Source organism: Halichoeres trimaculatus, unplaced genomic scaffold (genome assembly GCF_033239565.1).
Source record: "Halichoeres trimaculatus isolate MK-OKI-2021-1 unplaced genomic scaffold, fHalTri1.1 fHalTri1_scaffold_9, whole genome shotgun sequence".
Lineage (NCBI taxonomy): Eukaryota > Metazoa > Chordata > Actinopteri > Labriformes > Labridae > Halichoeres > Halichoeres trimaculatus.
This window is the reverse complement of record NW_027437188.1, coordinates 15844200-15862510: the sequence shown is the minus strand read 5'-3', so window position 1 is coordinate 15862510 and position 18311 is coordinate 15844200. Positions and strand designations below refer to the sequence as shown.

The 18311-nt window shown below is 40.0% G+C and overlaps 1 protein-coding gene across 3 annotated transcripts in view; it reads right to left on the bottom strand.

Annotated features, from left to right (window-relative positions):
- Window positions 1-1301: 1301 nt before the first annotated feature.
- Window positions 1302-18311, bottom strand: part of arhgef12a (Rho guanine nucleotide exchange factor (GEF) 12a) — a 46569-nt gene continuing 29559 nt past the window's right edge. For 2 of the 3 annotated variants that reach the window (XM_074679110.1, XM_074679112.1), the window contains 37 exons: window positions 17974-18072; window positions 16791-16840; window positions 16508-16565; window positions 16251-16423; window positions 15637-15714; window positions 14746-14865; window positions 14225-14332; window positions 13870-13986; window positions 13547-13648; window positions 13245-13355; window positions 13038-13136; window positions 12494-12536; window positions 12264-12369; window positions 11699-11836; window positions 11576-11608; window positions 10698-10812; window positions 10507-10612; window positions 10217-10420; window positions 9982-10120; window positions 9863-9895; window positions 9603-9754; window positions 9274-9420; window positions 8932-9017; window positions 8050-8175; window positions 7711-7825; window positions 6454-6554; window positions 6186-6263; window positions 5966-6041; window positions 5702-5869; window positions 4738-4825; window positions 4548-4625; window positions 4359-4453; window positions 4056-4250; window positions 3729-3965; window positions 2805-3034; window positions 2625-2700; window positions 1302-2520 (listed from right to left, as the gene is read on the bottom strand). In XM_074679110.1, the coding sequence (XP_074535211.1) occupies window positions 2510-2520; window positions 2625-2700; window positions 2805-3034; window positions 3729-3965; window positions 4056-4250; window positions 4359-4453; window positions 4548-4625; window positions 4738-4825; window positions 5702-5869; window positions 5966-6041; window positions 6186-6263; window positions 6454-6554; window positions 7711-7825; window positions 8050-8175; window positions 8932-9017; window positions 9274-9420; window positions 9603-9754; window positions 9863-9895; window positions 9982-10120; window positions 10217-10420; window positions 10507-10612; window positions 10698-10812; window positions 11576-11608; window positions 11699-11836; window positions 12264-12369; window positions 12494-12536; window positions 13038-13136; window positions 13245-13355; window positions 13547-13648; window positions 13870-13986; window positions 14225-14332; window positions 14746-14865; window positions 15637-15714; window positions 16251-16423; window positions 16508-16565; window positions 16791-16840; window positions 17974-18072 (4091 nt within the window). In that variant the 3' untranslated portion in view covers window positions 1302-2509. The remainder of the gene's footprint in view (window positions 2521-2624; window positions 2701-2804; window positions 3035-3728; window positions 3966-4055; window positions 4251-4358; window positions 4454-4547; window positions 4626-4737; window positions 4826-5701; window positions 5870-5965; window positions 6042-6185; window positions 6264-6453; window positions 6555-7710; window positions 7826-8049; window positions 8176-8931; window positions 9018-9273; window positions 9421-9602; window positions 9755-9862; window positions 9896-9981; window positions 10121-10216; window positions 10421-10506; window positions 10613-10697; window positions 10813-11575; window positions 11609-11698; window positions 11837-12263; window positions 12370-12493; window positions 12537-13037; window positions 13137-13244; window positions 13356-13546; window positions 13649-13869; window positions 13987-14224; window positions 14333-14745; window positions 14866-15636; window positions 15715-16250; window positions 16424-16507; window positions 16566-16790; window positions 16841-17973; window positions 18073-18311) is intronic. The other variant, XM_074679111.1, reaches the window with a different exon arrangement.

Genomic DNA, 18311 nt, shown 5'->3' with positions numbered 1-18311 from the left:
TCATTTTTAGGTGGTCATTTATTGGCCAGAGACTACTTTCAAATACCTCAAAATAAATCAATATTCTCCCTGGACTTTTTATAACACCAATGTCAATGCAGGTTTCAGGGTGGGTCTTCTTGACTTGATGTGTTACAGTGTAAGACTGCCACCTGCTGGTAATGATATCCCCTGACGGCCACTTTCAAAAACACGCTTTGAAGAAAAAGTCCACCCTCCCCACATTTTGTGCACAAATGTGAAACAAAATGCCCACATAAAAATGATTTTATTTTGTAACAGTTGAACAGAAACTATTGAGCATGAGGGTTCAAGTGAGTGGTTCAGACCAATGGATCAGTACCTGAGGTGAGTCCTGGACCTGAGGAACCAGCTGAGACTGCAGGAGCTGCTAGCCCACTGGAGACACAAACTTGATACTTTCCTAGGCTCGAGGAAACCTCAGCGGTGGAAGAAAAAGTACATCTCTTCTCCTCCATCTCCTCACCTCATGAGAAAGATTAATGAAAAGAAAACCCTCCCCAGATAATACCTTAACAACACCCCCCCCCCATTAAAAAACAAACAAACAAAAAACAAAACAAAACAAAACAAAACAAAAAAACACAAAATTGATAAAAATTTAAAAAGAAAAAAAACAAAAAAACCCACAGAAATCTCAATTTCTGTCTTATGACAGTTTGTCATAAAAAAGAAAAAAAGAAATAACATTACAAAAAAACAAGAAAAGCAAAAATCGCAAAAAAATATATAAAAAAATTATAATAAAGAATAAAAATGAATAATTAATTAAATGACACAAACACCACCAACCAAGGAAATTGAGATTTCTTCGGGTGGGGGTCAGACAAAACTCTTTCCCAAAAACTCTTACTTTATATATATATATATATATATATATATATATATATATATATATATATATATATATATATACATACATATATATATATGGAAAAAAACAAAACAAAACAAAAAAAAGACTCTATTACATGTTTGTTGTATTAAGATGTTGAAAGAAAAAAGAGCCTGCTTTAACTTATATGAGGCTATTAAAAAAATGGTAAAAGCAACCAGATCTATTTTAGACCACAGATTTCTTAACAAATTATTAAAAAAAATGGAAATTGATCAGTTTTTCTCTACTTCTGAAACAGTTATTCATTTTTCAGTACATAAAACAAAACACTGAGCCAAGTGTTTTGAAATGTTTTCTTGTATTATAAACAAAACTATTTTACTGTGTTTTTTTTTAATAGCTGAAATAAAACGAAACACAGTTTTTTGTAATGTGTCATGGCACCATTTATTTATTAAAGTTATGGATAACCTTTCAACTTGATCATTGTACAGTATATTTAACTTCATGACATTATTAGAGTATCAGGCAGTCAAATCAGCGTTGCCAACAGTAGCAGAAAGAAGCAGCACGTCTGTCAGCAGCTGATAGAGAAAGAGCATGGTCGCTCCTCATAGAAGAGGGGGAAAGAGGCCAGATACCCAAAGGCAGATGAAAAGCATGACATACAGAGAGCTGGAGGGGATAAATAAGCATTGAAGCCACGGGGCTGTGAGGAAAAGAAAAAGTATAACACCCACAAGTGTTCAGAGGGGAAAGAAGTGGCAGAATAAAACAAAAGAAAGTAAAAGTGGACAGTAGACAAATTACATCTCACAGTGAGGAGAGGGAGGAGAAAGGAGTCAGCACAGAAATGTAACAGGACCAGATCAGAGCCTTCAGACTCTTCATTCTAGTTAACACCACACCTAGAACTCATCTGAAATTCTAGACTTCAACACAATTCAAGAGTTTTTAAACACAATAGGATGTCTCTATCACCAGTGCAACTCTGGCCTCTATCAGTCTGAATATATTCCTGCCATTTTTTCAGGGTATGCTAGGCTAGCACTGCTCGAATGCTAGCATGCACTCAACACTCACACTGACCCTGTATGACTGAAGCAGGAGAAGCAGCCAAAAAGTTTAACACCATGGCCAAAAGCATGCAAGCAATGAGTGAAACACTTACAAAATGAAAAGAAAGAAAATAAATACATCTTGGGATAAAAAAAAAATCTTAATACATTATCTTAAAATTTTCCTTTTCTTGTTTTGTGTTTCATATATATATATTCTAAACACACATCTTTGTACATTTTGGTATAAGTTCTCTTTCTTGCAGGGAGATCCAGGAAAATGGATGTTAGATGGTGGAGGGGTGAGGTTTGGGGGGGTATTCCCACTTCCCTGATTGCCTTGTGCTGAATGAAGGGGGTTACGGCATCCCAGAGATGACTCCCCCTCTTCAAACGTTTCCGCTTTCACTCAAGTCTCTCATTCTCTGTGTTGACCACAGGGGAACGGCGATAGAAAACGGGAGGGGCTCAGCAGTGAGAGGACAAGCTTATAGGATGTCCCGAAAAGTCCAGGACACAAGAAACTGGAACAGACAATGAGTTGGTGCTTCCTCTTTGGGACCAGAGCCGAAAGCTGAGGCACAGACTTCCACTATCTTTTCTCTGTGAAGACAATTAAATTGTAGGGTGAGAAAAAAAGGCACATAAAGGAAATAAGTCACAGATTAAGATCTAGTGATGAATCTGCTGAGCGAAAATTTACATACCTTTGTTTCCATCCGTGTCTGCTGCTGCCCTCTCTGGCCTTTGGCGTGTTAGAATATTGTACTTTGCCTCCACCTCCTGCAAGAAAAGAATAATTCAATAATGATATAATCAATTTGACAGCAATGTATGAATGAATGTTTTAACTTATAAGCATGTGGATTTATGGGCTGATAGGATACCTTCAGATAGTTGAGGTTGGCCTGAAGATTTCTAAGGTGAGACAGGACCTGCCGACTAAAAGAGGAAAGGCTGCCAGCCTGCGATGTTGAGGAAAACCTTAAGTTGATACCAGAGTCAGCAGCACAGCCTTGAGACGTGCGCAGCTGCTTTCCTGTGGTTGATGCCAAGATTTCATCATCTGTGCTGCTTTCCCCTGGCCCCCCATAACCCTCCAGGACTAAATATCCTGCTGAGAGAATCAAAAGGCCTTTTAATATTATTACTGTGTAAAATCATGAGGATAAGGAAATGGTAGAGAGCACAGATTGGACTGCACATCATAATCAGGGAACAGTCTTACTCTCACTACTTAATAGTTTCTGGAGTCCCTCAGGGGTCAACGCTAGGATCATTTCATTTCCTCACTATGTGCTGCAGTTTGGCCTCATTACACAGAGACATGGTACATCATTTTACTGCTACTCTAATGTGCCAGTTATGTCTTCCAAATCAGCCCGGTGCAACTAAAATCCTCCCAAGTCCTGCTTATAGTCTCATAAAAAATAAATAGCAATATCAACAAACATATATACCAAAAAAGGGAAACATAAGCAGCAGGAGTACTGACAAAAAGGAGAACATATTACTTTAATTTGGATGACCTTACACCAGACACTTCAGTTCTTCACTTCAAAGTCGATAAAAGCCTGAAATCTTGTCCCCTTAGCAACCGGTGTGTAAACCTGAGACTCTCACACAGGAGCGCAATGACTGTTCCCACTTGAAAACTCAGTTTGGGATTTTTTTAGTAAAATTTGAAAAGTTTATCACAAATAAATGTTATTGCTTTTTTTCATATTTATATTTAAAACATTTATCTGTTTTCTGTTAAGACCTTCAGTGTAAAATATGACAAAGCAAGTCTTCAAACCATCCAGGCTTACCAAAATCTTCAGGAGAATCAAAGAAGCCCGTATCTCCAGAGCCCAGGTCCTGAGTCCGGTCCTCTGCCTGAGTGCTGCTTTTATCTGAGCCATTGTGAATCATCACCCGAGCACGACTGTCTACAGGGGTGCGGAGAGAGGTGGTCCTGAGGAGACGGGCCCCTGTGGAGCGCTTGGTTTGCTCTGTGGCCTCCTGGGACATTAGCTGGGTCACCAACACCTGTTTTAATGCTGCCACTGTGACAAAGTTGAAAGGAGAGGGTTTAGGAGCAGAGCCGGTAGATGTAAAACATATAAACAATCTTAGTCATCACAGTCTGTGCTTACATGTTTTCAGTGCTTCGTCAGCTCTGCAGGGAAAAATGTCAAATGAGTCTCCTTCTTTTCCAACCTCTTGATATGATAACTCTGGGTCCACGAAACCTTCCTCCTCTTCTTCCTCTGTTTTCCCTTCCTCAAATGGATTACTACCTGGTAGAGAACTCTGCATCACACTTCTAGAGGCCAGACTGCTCTCTTTTTCTGATGTGAGGAAATTACATGTAATGTTATTACCACAGCAGAGTACGGTGAGGTATCAAAAGCAACATCCAAGGTTAACTATAAAAAGAAATGAGCATCTGTGGTTACCTGTGGACTGGGTGCTGCCGGTGGATGTGCAGTCAGAGTCTCTGCTCAGCCTCGAAACACCTGCTGTAATAATCTCCACACCGTCCCTGTCTCCACTAGCATACAAGCAACATCAACTGTTAGCAACAATCACAGCCTTGAACGGAACTGTTGGATGAATAAAGTAAGAAAGATGAAAACAAGACATACTCAGTCTGAGGCAATGGTATGACACTGTGAGGTTTCACTTTCATGGCATCAGCTCTCTGGGTGATTAGACGCTGCCACCTAGTGAAATAAAAAAAATAAAATAAACAAAAACATTTCAACCTGTTGAGCAGCTGAAGAAGTAACAACACAATCAATAAATAGTGATACCAAAGGATGCGGGTGCACTTACGTTCTCTGCTCTGAGACTGTAGGGGCCATCAGCTCATAGATCTGAGCACCGTTGTCTGACATGGAGAGGACGAAGAAGGACTTGTTGTCTGACAGGAGTGAGTGAGGACAAAAGGTGAGATTTAAAAATACTAAAATAAATAGCTCTCCAGGATTTGTTAATATGTTCTGCCATACTGACCCAAGTATAGGATGACCCTAATTACAGGACGACCCCTTTATTTTTGAGACAAATCTTCAGAAAAAGACACTGATAACTGAAATTAACTTTGTTTTGAGAGATTACTTTTTTTCATCGAAATTCTGAAAAGTGGTTAAAATAATAGAGAATGCTTCTATTTCTGTCTCTGAATATAATCACTAAGACCTGTGTTTTAATGTAATTCTGATGACAGCTCTGGTAATGGGCATACCTTTGTTACGTTTCTCAATAAACTCACACACCCTCCAGTCAGTCTCTTGGAAAGGGTCTCTTTGTGGACCCCAATAAGCCTTTTTTTGACAGTTCGCATTTTTCAGATGCTGATTTAGGGCATGCAATCTTCGACATCATATTTCATGGTCTGACAGTTAACGTCCCTGCTGTATTGACCATCACTATCAGCTGGTCCACTGCTCTGGACAATCCCTGTGTCTCTTCATTTTTCTCACTTCCTGTCTCTGCATCTCTGCTGTGATTGACAGATAACTGCAGCCACCGTGAGGTCACTGGCTTTACAAAAAGCTGGCGCTCTCTGTTGTTGTGGTCGTGTAGCAACCCTACACAACTATCAGCATGGTTCAATGCTTAGACCCTGATTATAAGACGACCCACCCTCCCTTTTTTTAACATTGTCTTCAATTAAAAAAAAAAACTCATCTTATATTTGGGTCAATATGGTACCTTTGATTTATCCTGTAACTGTTTTGTTATTGTAGCACATAGAAGTACATTAAAAAAGACAAGTATCTTGATTCTAACCAACCTGTGGCCACAGAGCGCACCAGCACAGTGTTGAGTTTGATGATCGGGCTGAAGATATGTTTGGTATCTGCTGTGCCTGCCAGGTTTTTACTGTGACACTTGAGGATCAGTCGCTCATCCTGTTTCTGTAGCAGGACAAGGATGTCCTCCAAGAGGAGTGTGTAGAGCTCTGGATGGAAACATGGAGATAATTTTATCAAATGTTAAATCGGGAGGTAGCAGAGGTTCCTTGAAATCTAACTCTTGTAATATGCTGATTACAAACCAATTGTCTTGTCCTTGTTAACTTTCCAAGAAAGTGGACCCTCGTGCACCATCGTCCTCTTGGTCAGATCCAAGTTCTGTCCAAAGATAAAACAGACAAATTCATGTCAAGAGCACCAAGTACCTGCTGCTGGCTAATGGAGCAGTTTTCTCCACAGCTGGTTTTAACAGTGTGTGTGGGTGTACATCAAGTTAGACCACTGAGAGTGTGGATATCTCACCTTTAGCTCCAGGATCATGGGGTTGTCAGTCTGCTTTAGAGAGGAGAGGTCCAGTCTTTTCTGATAGTCCTCTAACCTCTAGAGAATCAACAGAGAGAAGAAGAGACAGATAAGGGATAAAGAAGCACTCTTTAGGAGGAAGCCACTTGCTCTGGAGCTCAGGGGGAAGGAGAGAAATAAATGGTGGTGGAGCAAAAAAAAAATGGGAGAAGAGCAAAGAAAAGAGGATAGCACAAAACAGAAAGGAGATTTTAAAAAAGTATCATACCTGCTTGTCCTCAGATTCCTTCACCGCCTGGTTCACGTGATTGAGGATCTTCCTACAGCAGTCTGCTGCCTGCTTCACTTTATCCTTCTCCACAGTGTTGTCTGAAAGATATTATGACATTGGAAAGGAGTAAGACCTCCTTATATCTGTGGGGGCTGTCCAGCAAATTGATATTTCCTCTTCTCATTAACACACCATCGTTCTTAAAAATTATGATAAAGCAGGAGGAACATTATGATCCTGTAATAGCCAGTGGTACTTTATCGTTAGTGCGCTGTCTCTGTGTGAGGCCCGAACCCCAGCCAAGACTAAAATGATGAACCAAATAATGGGCGAGACATTTCCCAAAATGTGCACCGCCCCCTCCAGGAGCATTAAAATGTTAATCTCTTCATTTGTCTGAGTAATTCACTGATGGCTGGCTTGCTGCCACACTGAACCTTGCTTAAGACTAAATATGCTTCATCTTCATCCCACTTTTCTCCTGCCTAAAGAGGTGATTTCCGCAATGTTTTGGCTATTTTGTTTCATTACACTAAGAATCAAAAACATGCTACATAGTATTTTCAAAACTCCAGACTGCTGGAAGTTAATTAGTCATCAATTCAACCCAAAATCACCTCCAACAGCAAAGAGGATAAGAATAAATAGCAGTTTCAAGGTTCTCATTTATTAACAGTAGGTTATAATTCTGCTCCCTGTGGAGCACTCAGAGATTGACTCAGGGATTAATTTTGCTATTATAATCAGCTTGTTCTGAGGATCTTCCTGCAGGTCTGGTGAAGTAGTTGAGGCAGCATGTGTGTCTAGAAAAATGGTGGGCAGGTGCTTTACTGAAAGCATTAATCACACTAAGTGTCATAGTCACTATATTTCATCCTTTAACTGTACCAATCAGTCGAGCACCAAACATTCAAAGGACTAAAAATATTTTTAGGAACTTTTTTTTCTTGAATTATAAGATTGTCTTTCTCACTCATTTAAAAAACTGGTTGTATCTGATTGGACGGTTTTTCAGTTTAACAGAAAAGTAATCGATTACATAACCAAGAAGTCACAGATGGGTAAATTCAAGGAAAGATGCAGCTGTTATGTTAATATTAAGTACAAATTCACATTAAATAGTGTTGACACATAAAAGTCAGTATATATTCAGTCAGTATGAAGTAGTTCCCTTATCAACCTTGTTTTGAACTTATCATAACATAGACGAGTCTAACTGTTGGGAGGGACTGTGGTAAAGCAGCACTACAGCACCTGTGTACTTAGCGATGTTATCAAGTAGCAGGGGGTACTTGGTGAGCCGTAGCATCTCTACTGGAATGATGTCTTTGAGCTGCAGCCGGCGACACAGTCTGTTACTCTCTGCCTCCTGTAAAGCAATAAAACAGACAGCTTCTTTTGACTTCAGAGTACTAACAACAGCAAAGGGGAAAAAAGTTTAAAGGCTGACTAGGTTTACTAAACTGTAGCTTTGATATTTTTCAGTTGAGTAACAGCTATGGCTTGTTAAAACTCTGAATGAAACATGTATTTACTTTATTCTTGGATTTGACAAATGAAGTTTTGGTTAGAACAAAAGCATCACGTCTGTACCTGAATGAATGAAGTAAAGCGTGAGTCTTTCTTCTGCTTGGTCTTGATGATCTCCAGAGCAAACGGCTGGTTACTGCAGAACGTTCCCACTGCCTGCTTGATCTTCTCCTCCTCTCCGCTGCTGAACTGTTACCACCAAACACAAGGACACAGCAGATATGAACAGAGACATGCAGAGACGGTGATCACTCATCCAGTCGATGTGGGTCAAAGCTAGTTGCCATGGAAATGTCTTACTATTTAACCATGAGCAGCATCTCCCAGAAGGGGGCCGGGCTTAAGTCCTCTGTAGTAGAGGAGACAGCTTAACTTTTAATGTAGACAAGATCAATGCTCACACCCTCAGGGACCATTTACCCTACTTATCCCCCACAGAGACATTTCAGACAGGGCTGGGCACTGATATGTGGCTATCTCACATCTAATGTATCACACATGATATCTAGATGGGAAAGTGTCAGTAAAATCTGGGGCACAGTCTGACATCAGCACTTACAGAGAAAAAGGCTTTGAGTAAACTCTGCTTTAACAAATCTTTTCTGTTTATTCTTTCATTTCAAGTCTGTGGTTTGTGCTTTTCAGGGCGCTGGTATAAAATATAACACTGAATGTAGATTAACCACCAATAATCTATTTTCTGTTTTGAATAAAATGAATAATTTTAATGTACAGTTTATCTGCAAACATCAAAACTACTGCAGAAAAGGAACGCCAACTCACACCAACTGCAACTTTTTTTTCTGACTTTAAATCAATTTAAGGGGGCCCTTTCATTTTTACGGGAACAATCCTTCCCCTCCAACACATCAGTCATCTTGAGATTCATTCAATATGTGAAACTGAAAGGAGGAAATACAATCTCAGCCTGAGAATTGTACTCACCCAGGAGAGCAAGTCATCTCCTATCTGATCAATTACTGAAGTCTCATTCCTCTTCCGAACAGCTGACATCTGCTCAAGTATTGAAACTGAAATTCAAAGGAGGGAAACCAATAGGCGGTCAGTGTGTGTGTATGACTTCACACAAATCACAGACGAGGGATGCACATGTGATGGCACTGCTATTACACAGGGTATAAGTTCTGAGTTATCACAATTATTAAACAAACTATTTAAATTGACAAAATATTCTATTTCAATTCTCTCTTCTGGTTTTCTTTTATGTATCATGAGAGTTCTGTACAGATAAGGCTGATGGATGGATTTCAGAATGTTAGTGTGTACCATGCAGCTGAAGAATCTCCTCCAGGTTGGTAAAGATGTTTTTGATGTCAGCAGGAGGCAGGATGGCCTCTTTGGAGAGCTTTTGGTAGAAAACGTGGTCCAAAACTTTCAGCATTCGTACGTGTGCTCGCTCGGTGTAAAACAGCTCTGGAGGTGGAATGTCAACATGTCAGGCGTTGTAAGTAGAGAGGGATGATGTACATCAGATCGCAACTTTGGTTAGATCATTGTAAATGCTCTGCTGCTGCATTTCACTACACACAGACAGGAAACCCATTCTTTGGAAACAGATCCGACTTTACACATTATTGCAGTATCTATGTCCTCACCATTGATGACTTCCTGCCTCTTGATTTCCTGAGGCCTGAGACCAGCCAGGACCTCTCTACCCACCAGCTGCTGCCAATTTGGAGGGTCATGCTCAGAGTCTGTCCCCTGATCGTCTTCACTCTGGACATCCATGGCGCCCAATCCCTCAAGCCTAGAGCAATACAGAAAGTTAGCTTTTCATCTAGCCGATAAAAAAAGATCACTGTCTATCCCCACTTCTTATTTTCAAGATGAATTGGGGTTTGAAAGGCATCTTCACCTTCTTATGGCCTTTGGCGTTCCCTCATGGGCTCTACAAGCAGAAAAATCAATGTTGAAAATAAATGTTTTATCTGGAAAAAGTAAAAAGTGTTGCTGCAAATCTATCTATAAACACACCTATCGCTTTCTCTGTCATCCTCTTGCAGTTGGTCCAGGCTGTAAAGGTCAAAGTGTGATGCAGGGTACGGCAAACCATCCAGAGGGTCAGATGCAAGGCCGTCACTCAGCCTGGAGGGACCTGAGGTCGGGGTTCCACCTGAGAGGTAAGTAACAAGTAAGAGCCCATTGATTTTGGGTTTTTTTTGTATTTCTCCTCAAATCAGGTGTTTATTTCAGTTGTTCAGAGGCTCACCCAGTTCAGCATCTCGGCTCGAGTCGGAGCTGTAGTTGGTGCTGCCTGGGGATGAGGTGTTGACAGATGTGGAGTGTGTGAGTTCAGAGCCCTCGCTCGATTGGCTGCCTCTCAAACGACCACCTTCAGTGTGATCACTTGCACCGAGCGTAGGCTGAGACAACTGTTTCTGAGGCCTGGGACGGCCATCCAAGGCTTTACTCACTGAATACAGAGGAAAGTGGTGTCAAAACATTAACAGACTCAAAGAAGGTGACATAACTCTGGCTTGTTCATGATTTCTGACTCACCTGATGCTGCCTCAATGCGAGTGGGTCTCCTCTGGGGCCCCAGAATACTGGGAAATCTGGGTTTCTTCACTTTCTCTTCTCCTTCTTTTTCAGTCTTGATGCTTTTCTGTAATTTATCAACAAGGAGTGTCAGGTATATAGGGGAGAGAATAAGAGATGGGCAAAGGCGGAAAGTGAAAAGACAAGCATACCTTGATCTTGGGGAGAAAGTTGATCCTGACCCGTTTGGATTCTAGACTGCGAGGTTCCTTTACCCTCACACCAAGGTGCTTCATGTATGTATAGATGACATACTGCATTGTAGTGCTGAACGAAAACAGAAAGGAAAACACTTGATTTCTCTATTCTGGATTCAAACCAACATATAAGCAGAGTGCTTAAACAAGAAGCATCCACATTATGACTTGTACCATATGTCGTACCAGTCCTTCTTGTATAATTTCTGCACAATCCATCTGGGGTGTGCTGTGGCCATATGGCATTTCCAACAGACTGTTTCAATCAGTAACACTTTAAACTATTCAACATAAGAAACATATGGTCTAAATTAGATGTAATATCTCATAGATTTCCCCAGCGCTTGCTTTGTTAACTTAGGGGACATGTATTACTTACATTACTTATACTTTCATCTTGTAGTGAGACATTTAACACTATAAACACTGTGACTTTACAAATGATGTGAAACACCATTACACCTCAAATACACCAGATGTTTCTACAGTCTGGCTCTGTAGACATATCTACGTGCGTTGACTGCGTTTGTCAGCAAAAACCTCAAACCTGTTGACTCCTGGTCTGGAGCCACACATGAAGTCCATTTGTTGTCACAGTCAAGCTAAATACAAACTAATTTTGACATGGTTTGTTTTATTTTGAAAGTCACTCTGTGTTTTAAATTAGTTTCTGGTCATGACTTCCTGTCCCACTCGATCTTCTCCATGCTGAATTTATGCCTCACAGCCATATTTCAGCCGTAAGAGTCATTTACGTCTTAAATGATCCACATACATTTGAAAAAAAAGACATCTCATTAAAACCAAAGTCTCTGCATTTCAAGTTTTCTCACCATTTTTCTTCCTCTGTGGTCTGAGTAGTTAACCTAAAAGAGCACAAAGAAGACAAACATGAGCTATGGTAAAAATGTGGGTCTGAGGGGTATAAGACAGTGAGCACAGCATTGAGTACTTACAGAATGTCCTCTACTTTGGTGATGATGTTTTCAGCATATGAGCGCTCTCGCTCAAGAGTGACACGGTCTCTGACTCTTTCTTGGTCCAGTCTGGCCAACTCTACTTCAGCCACTGTTAAGCCCATACTTCGCTTTTGCCTAAATGTAAAATTTAGAAACATGTCATACAGTTAGTGTACAGAGCAGGATACTCAATGTTTAATCAGAGCCAAGTAGATAGATAGATAGATAGATAGATAGATAGATAGATAGATAGATAGATAGATAGATAGATAGATAGATAGATAGATAGATAGATAGATAGATAGATAGATAGATAGATAGATAGACAGATAGATAGACAGACAGACAGACAGACAGACAGACAGACAGACAGACAGACAGACAGACAGACAGACAGACAGACAGATACTTTATTAATCCCAAAGGGAAATTCAATTATTCAGCTGCTCATTGACACACACACCACAGTCACAGCTAAGAAATAAAACAAATAGTGAAGTCCAATGATAAGAATAGCACACAGTGCAACTTACAATAAATATACAATAAACAATAAAATAACCTGAAATCTTCAAGGTTCCTCTGGATGTCAGGGAGCAGTGACTCCTGCAGTAGTTGGACATGTTGTCTGTTTATTTCCTCTGGGATGAGTTCTGTCCGCCGCCGATCTAAAAACACATGGTCAAATAAGTGAGATAAGCAAAGAGAAGGTGACTTAATCAGACTAATAACAAAGTCTAAATATCTCTAGGCAGACAACCACAGAATGATGAAGCAAAGAATGATGCTTACCAAGATCGGCAGAGATGGATTCAGGGACAGGAACTTTTAAATTCTGTAAATAAAAGAATCAATATTGTGCTTTTAAACAATATTGTCAAAAATAGTCAGCAAGCATATTTAAGTCAGGGCTGAGATATTTAAAACATTTGACATAGGGTCCCTTTGTCAAAACAAGATCATGGAGTGTGATGACATTTTCCTGACAGCAGATTTAGATATATCTATCCAGATGGTGTATATTGATGTCTAACAGCCACAAAAACAAAATGACACAAAAACATCTAAACAAACATAAAACATTAGCTTCTGTAAACTGTTTGCAGACTTTTTTCTATTTCACTCGGGAAATGAATGACCAACCATAACACAAAGCTTCCTTCAATCAATTTATAGATGTGTCTTTGTTTCAGTGTTGTATAGATAAAATGATGTTATTAAGGCATATAACAAAAAAGAATAAGATGTGTCCCAAGTGATTCAGACATTTAAAGGATGAAACAGAATAAATATATACTGCTGTAGTGACAAAATTTCACTGGAGAGATAAACTCACTGCTCCCCGGTCGATGAAAAAAGTGTGGAGGTCCATGAACACCCGTCTGGTCTCTTTGGAGTTGGTCTGCTTGTAGAGGTCAGCATAGAGGTAGCACAACTGAGGACATAAGATACGGATTACAAAAATCTAAAAGCTGAGAGGGTGCTCAGGCTACATAAAAAAGGACATTAATTAATGTTGAAGAGAAATACAGAAGGGACTGACCACAGGAGCAGGGTCAAACTGAGAGATGACATGGTGGAGGAAGGCTGCAAGGTGGGCAGGCCGAGACTTGAGCTGATCAATGCTATTAAAGTTGTTACACTGGCCATTTGTCTGGAACAGAACCAGCACAATTTGCACATGACTCAAATGTGTAACTTCACTCCACGTAACAGGCTTGATTTATAAAATGAAGACTTTGCAAAGGTAGAGACATGTTGGATTACTTTGACATCCTGTTTAAAAATACTGTGATTTACATGACTGTTGGTGATACAGAGACTAACACTGAGGTCTTATCTTACCTGCTCTTGATCTGAATCAAAGTAATCGTCCTCGGCTCCAATGATTTGTGGGACGAAGCGGGAGGAAGAGGGACTGCTAACTGTGGTAGGGGACAAGGAGTCCTGGGGAAAAGACAGAGGTGCTGGGATGAGATAATGTTGTCTGAAAGATGTTCTTAATTTCAGTGTTTAACCCAAGAGATCTACACAGCTAAAGTCCTTATCAATCACCTAGAAACCTGAGTTATAAATATGTGCTTTTCATACACACACTTTTATAAAACCCCAGAATATGTGTGTGTTTATGCAGAATTTTTATTCTTGTGTCCATTGAGTCTAGTTACCAGGTCAGTGGCATCCTCGGCCTCTGGGGAGTGGCAGGAGTTTACGCTGTTCCTTGGAGTGCTCTTTGGGCTGGGGCAGGAGCTGTCTGGAGATCCAAGCCCAAATCCCCGAGATACCTGAAAAAGGGATGGTCCAAAAAATTAACATTGTTATGACTGCATTTATGTTGTTTACACCAAAAGCAGCCAAACAAAACAGAGTTCATTTAAATCTTATTCAATTTATTTCCCATTTTATATATATATACCACCAGTTTATTGTGCATGAGCTTACTGGGCTCTCAGAATGAAGGACTTCATTTTAAGTTATGAAGGATATTCAAATTGCTCAATGGGCTGATGTGTGACAACTTACAGGAGTGCTGCTCCAGGACAGGTCGGAAATGTTGTCACCCTTTGAACCAGGGGTGTGCTCTGTTTCAAACATGCTACCATCATCTGCATCACCACCTGGAACAGTCTCCTAAGGATTGATGAGAAAAGATTTGTTATTTACACTGTGAAAGGTCCTAAAAGTTCTCTAAAGAAGAGCAAAATCTGAGAGCAAAAAAACATTCTCACACATATTTAAAGACTGTAATCTCATTGGCATAAATTTAAAAAAATTGACCACATACAATTATGTTGACATAGAAAACACAAGGTTCAGTAAGTGTTGTATGTAAAATAAGCTGTCACACAGACACAAAAGAGTGGCTTCCCACAGGGAAAGCGTAATCCTCTGATGAGATTAGGATTATCGTTTGTCTGGAGCGATCCCAGGACACACAACACAAAATAATGCAAAGACTGCTAGAATGTGGCTTGTAGGATAGTTTATGCAAATATTTTGAGGTAGAAAGGTTGTTGAGGGGTTTTCTTCTTTTTTTACTTTACCTGTGATGCCCCGGTGGCCTTAATGAGCTGACCCTGCAGCTGAGGAATGTGTTTTTTAGCTTCCTGGATGTCTTTCAGTAGTTTGGGGGAGGGGTTCCTGCTGTACTCTTCCTTCATGGCCTGTACAGCAAGAGAATAAAATCACAACAACCCATCACCAACTGATATATCCTGTTCTCTGATTACAGATAAAACAAAATATATAGAGTGTAGTGTAAAATATCTAGATGAAGAATGTAGTATTTGTGAAATATCTATCTAAGATATTACTAAAAAGTAATACAGCATTCTTTTGAGGTCTGTAACTCTGCAGGTGGACTGGGACTGATTCCCTAATTTCCCAGCAAGAACCATCAAGTTTTTTTGTACCACAAAAGTGAAATTCTCAGCAATGTTGGTAACCTAGGGTAACATTTTCAAAAAGCCTGGTGCTAAAACACCTTTCAAGAGCATGCAGCAACAAATGGACGTCATCCAGTGGAGCTGTATATCCTAATCTAGAGGGCACAAATGTAAAAAGCTTCGACCTGTTCGTCATGTATTTAAATATTATAGAGTAAAAACAGTTGTCAAGTAGGACCCCATGAAAGGACCTCAATGGCTTCGCACTAAGTATGGCAGCTTTATAGTCTGTACGTTCATACTGTAAATACTTCAGTTCATATGTTGGGTTAATATCAATAAAAAGTTGTTGTTGCAGAGTCTTTAACACTGACACATTTTCAGCCCAGGTTAAATCCAATGCTAAAACACAGGAAAGTGTTTTAATCTACAGGGAATTTGTCAGAAACAGATATATCCTGTTGAGTACACCTTTTCAAAGGGAAATCCTATACAATGTCTACAGTCCATAAGAGAAACAACACTGGTGGAAGTGAGTGTCATGCTAACCTGAAGCTCCTGCTGCTCTTTAGAGAGCATCTTTTGCAAGACGTCAACCCTCTGGTTGCAGGCACTGCTGTTTTCATCCTACAAGAAAAACAATGCAGAAAATTAAGAACAAACATCCTTTTCATACTGCGGGTCTGACACAGCATGCGTATCGTAGATCCACCTTCATCCTGTCTGGCTGCATGATAGCGTTATGTTGTTGTCCAAGTATGTAACTTCACATTGCAGGAGGCAGCACTCACATACTCAGACATTCACATGCTGTAAAGTGATAATGTTGAACTCTGCCTGCTCAGCATGCTCACACTGATCCCCTTCTGCCTCTGTAAAAACTGTTGCTACCTCTGATACAAGCACATAGGTGGAACCACCTGGTCCCATCATCACATCTAAGACAGCCATATTGTAAGTGAGATGTTACAAGGACGTAAAAGGGCTGTTGTGTACACCACACTGCCTGACAAAAATTGTTAAGAAAGAAAGAGGTATTGAATGCTAACGGGTAAAAGGAAGGAAAAGATTGATCTGGATAATAAAAGAAAAAGGATGATTTCAAAAGTTAAACAAGTAGCAATACCAGTCAGAGGTCAACGGGGAAACATAATCTTTCATACCCATGATGTGTGAGCAGAGGAGAAGCGGTCCAGAGGACTGTAGGGGCGCTCTGTTGCTGGTGAGTTAGGAGAGGAAATGCTAACACCCAACATTTCAGACTCTGCCTCAGACAAGGGAATCTGGGGGAGTCCTGGAGGACGCCCCAACACTGTGAGGGCCACATAGGAGCCCGCTAGAGAGAGGACATCAAAGGAAAGTGTCAGTTTCACAATCAAAATCTCTCTGAAAGTTGTCAGAATATAAATAAAAAACTTACATTTGATAAGCTTCACCACTTCAATGTGATTAGAATGTGTAACAAGGGTCCCATTAACCTGTAAAAATTCGATTGGACATGAGAATTTAAAAAACAGAAACAAAGTCCAAAACCTTCCTTTAAAACCCAGCTTCACATTTAGACATGTTTTTGAGTTTCTGGAAGATAAGAGCAGAGACCAGGAGTGGCCAGGAGGTGGCAGCCTACAGCCTAAGTACTGCCCTTGGACAAGAAATCAGTGAGGTTAGCAGTTTAAATACATGAAGGCAGATGAGCACAATACCTTGATGATCCTATCTCCTGTCTGAACACCTGCCCGCATAGCAGCCCCATCTGGCAAACAAAGAGGGAAAAAAGCATTAACAAAATGTAAAGGAGTAAATAAATGGAGAGCAAACAGGAGTGAAAACAGAAAAGGAGTACTCCTTCATAGAGCAACACATCTTATGTCTGAACAAAAAATACACTGTACAGCCTTTACGGGCCTGGTGTTGCAAAGTTACTGTTTAAGTGCTATTTTGAAAGACCATAACAGTGGTTATATTACGAGAAGGACCTGTTTCACAGCTCCACCCCAAACAAAAGGATTTAGGCAGGAGACAGGTTATTATGAGATCCACGTCTGACTCAAACAGCAGCTGACAGCTGAAGTATTCATATACCAAGTACATTTTACTTCTATCTGCATCCTCAGTTTTATAATATGGACCGGTATTAGTGTAACTAAAAGTGTTATGACACTATCTATGATACCGTGTTCCCTGATTACTGTTTTGTCAGTACCTGATGACACATTTTGTACAATAACTCAGAGGAACTAAAACTCCAAAATTCAGCAAGACACTTTAGAAAATGAAGTTGTTTTTGTTTTTACTTCAAACTCAAATACAAGTAACAAAGGCAACACAAATAGTTGCTTGCCGTGTTAAGCTGCAAGACAAATTAAATATATCTAAATGAAACTGAGTAAATGTTGATGTTTTTTAAGTCAAATGGTTTGGTACAGTGAAAGTTGAAGACATGCAGGCACTGATGACAGTTCAACAAAAAGTCCTTGATCAGTGTCTTCCTCCCTTTAACTCCTTTCAACAAAGATCAGACTGGAAGAGTTTCTGTACCCTGATAACAGCCTACATCATTTTGAATAGACGGAGACAGACTCTGGGACCACACAAGTACAAGTAAAGAAAAAACACAACAAAGCAGAAGCTGTAGCTCCTGTGAAACTACTGAGGAGGAAATATGCACTCAATGGCTCTACTTCTCTAAGAAAGAGTTAGACTGCTTTTGTTTGTTGAGTCACAATTACCTGCGTATCTGTGAGTACAAAGTTCACAACCATGAAAGTTTGATGTCAGTGTATGAAAGAGGACTCCACAACTTCATTGAAAGAGCAAGGACCAAAAGGAGTCTTTGTAATAACATCTTTTTTCTTCTCCCTTTCGAGTTTTGAGACTTCACCTTACCTTCTTTGACAAGCTGCACAAACACTGGGTTGTCCCCGCTGACAGTCAGCCCAAAGCCGTTTTCATCTTTCTGGATGATTACACATCGCTGGACCAGACCTGCAAGTGAAACAGATGAGACAGACAGACAGACAGACAGACACGATAGTGTATTTAAAAGAACAAGATAATCACACAATTGAAATCAAAACACACAAGCTGACTAAAGCTGATGTATCAACTACAAATCCTGGACTTTTTAATGTGCTCCAAACACAAAGCAGATATTCTCAATAAGGAAAAATATTTACTTTTGATTTACAGTGATGGTATTGTGAAGTTTTTATATTCTACAGCCT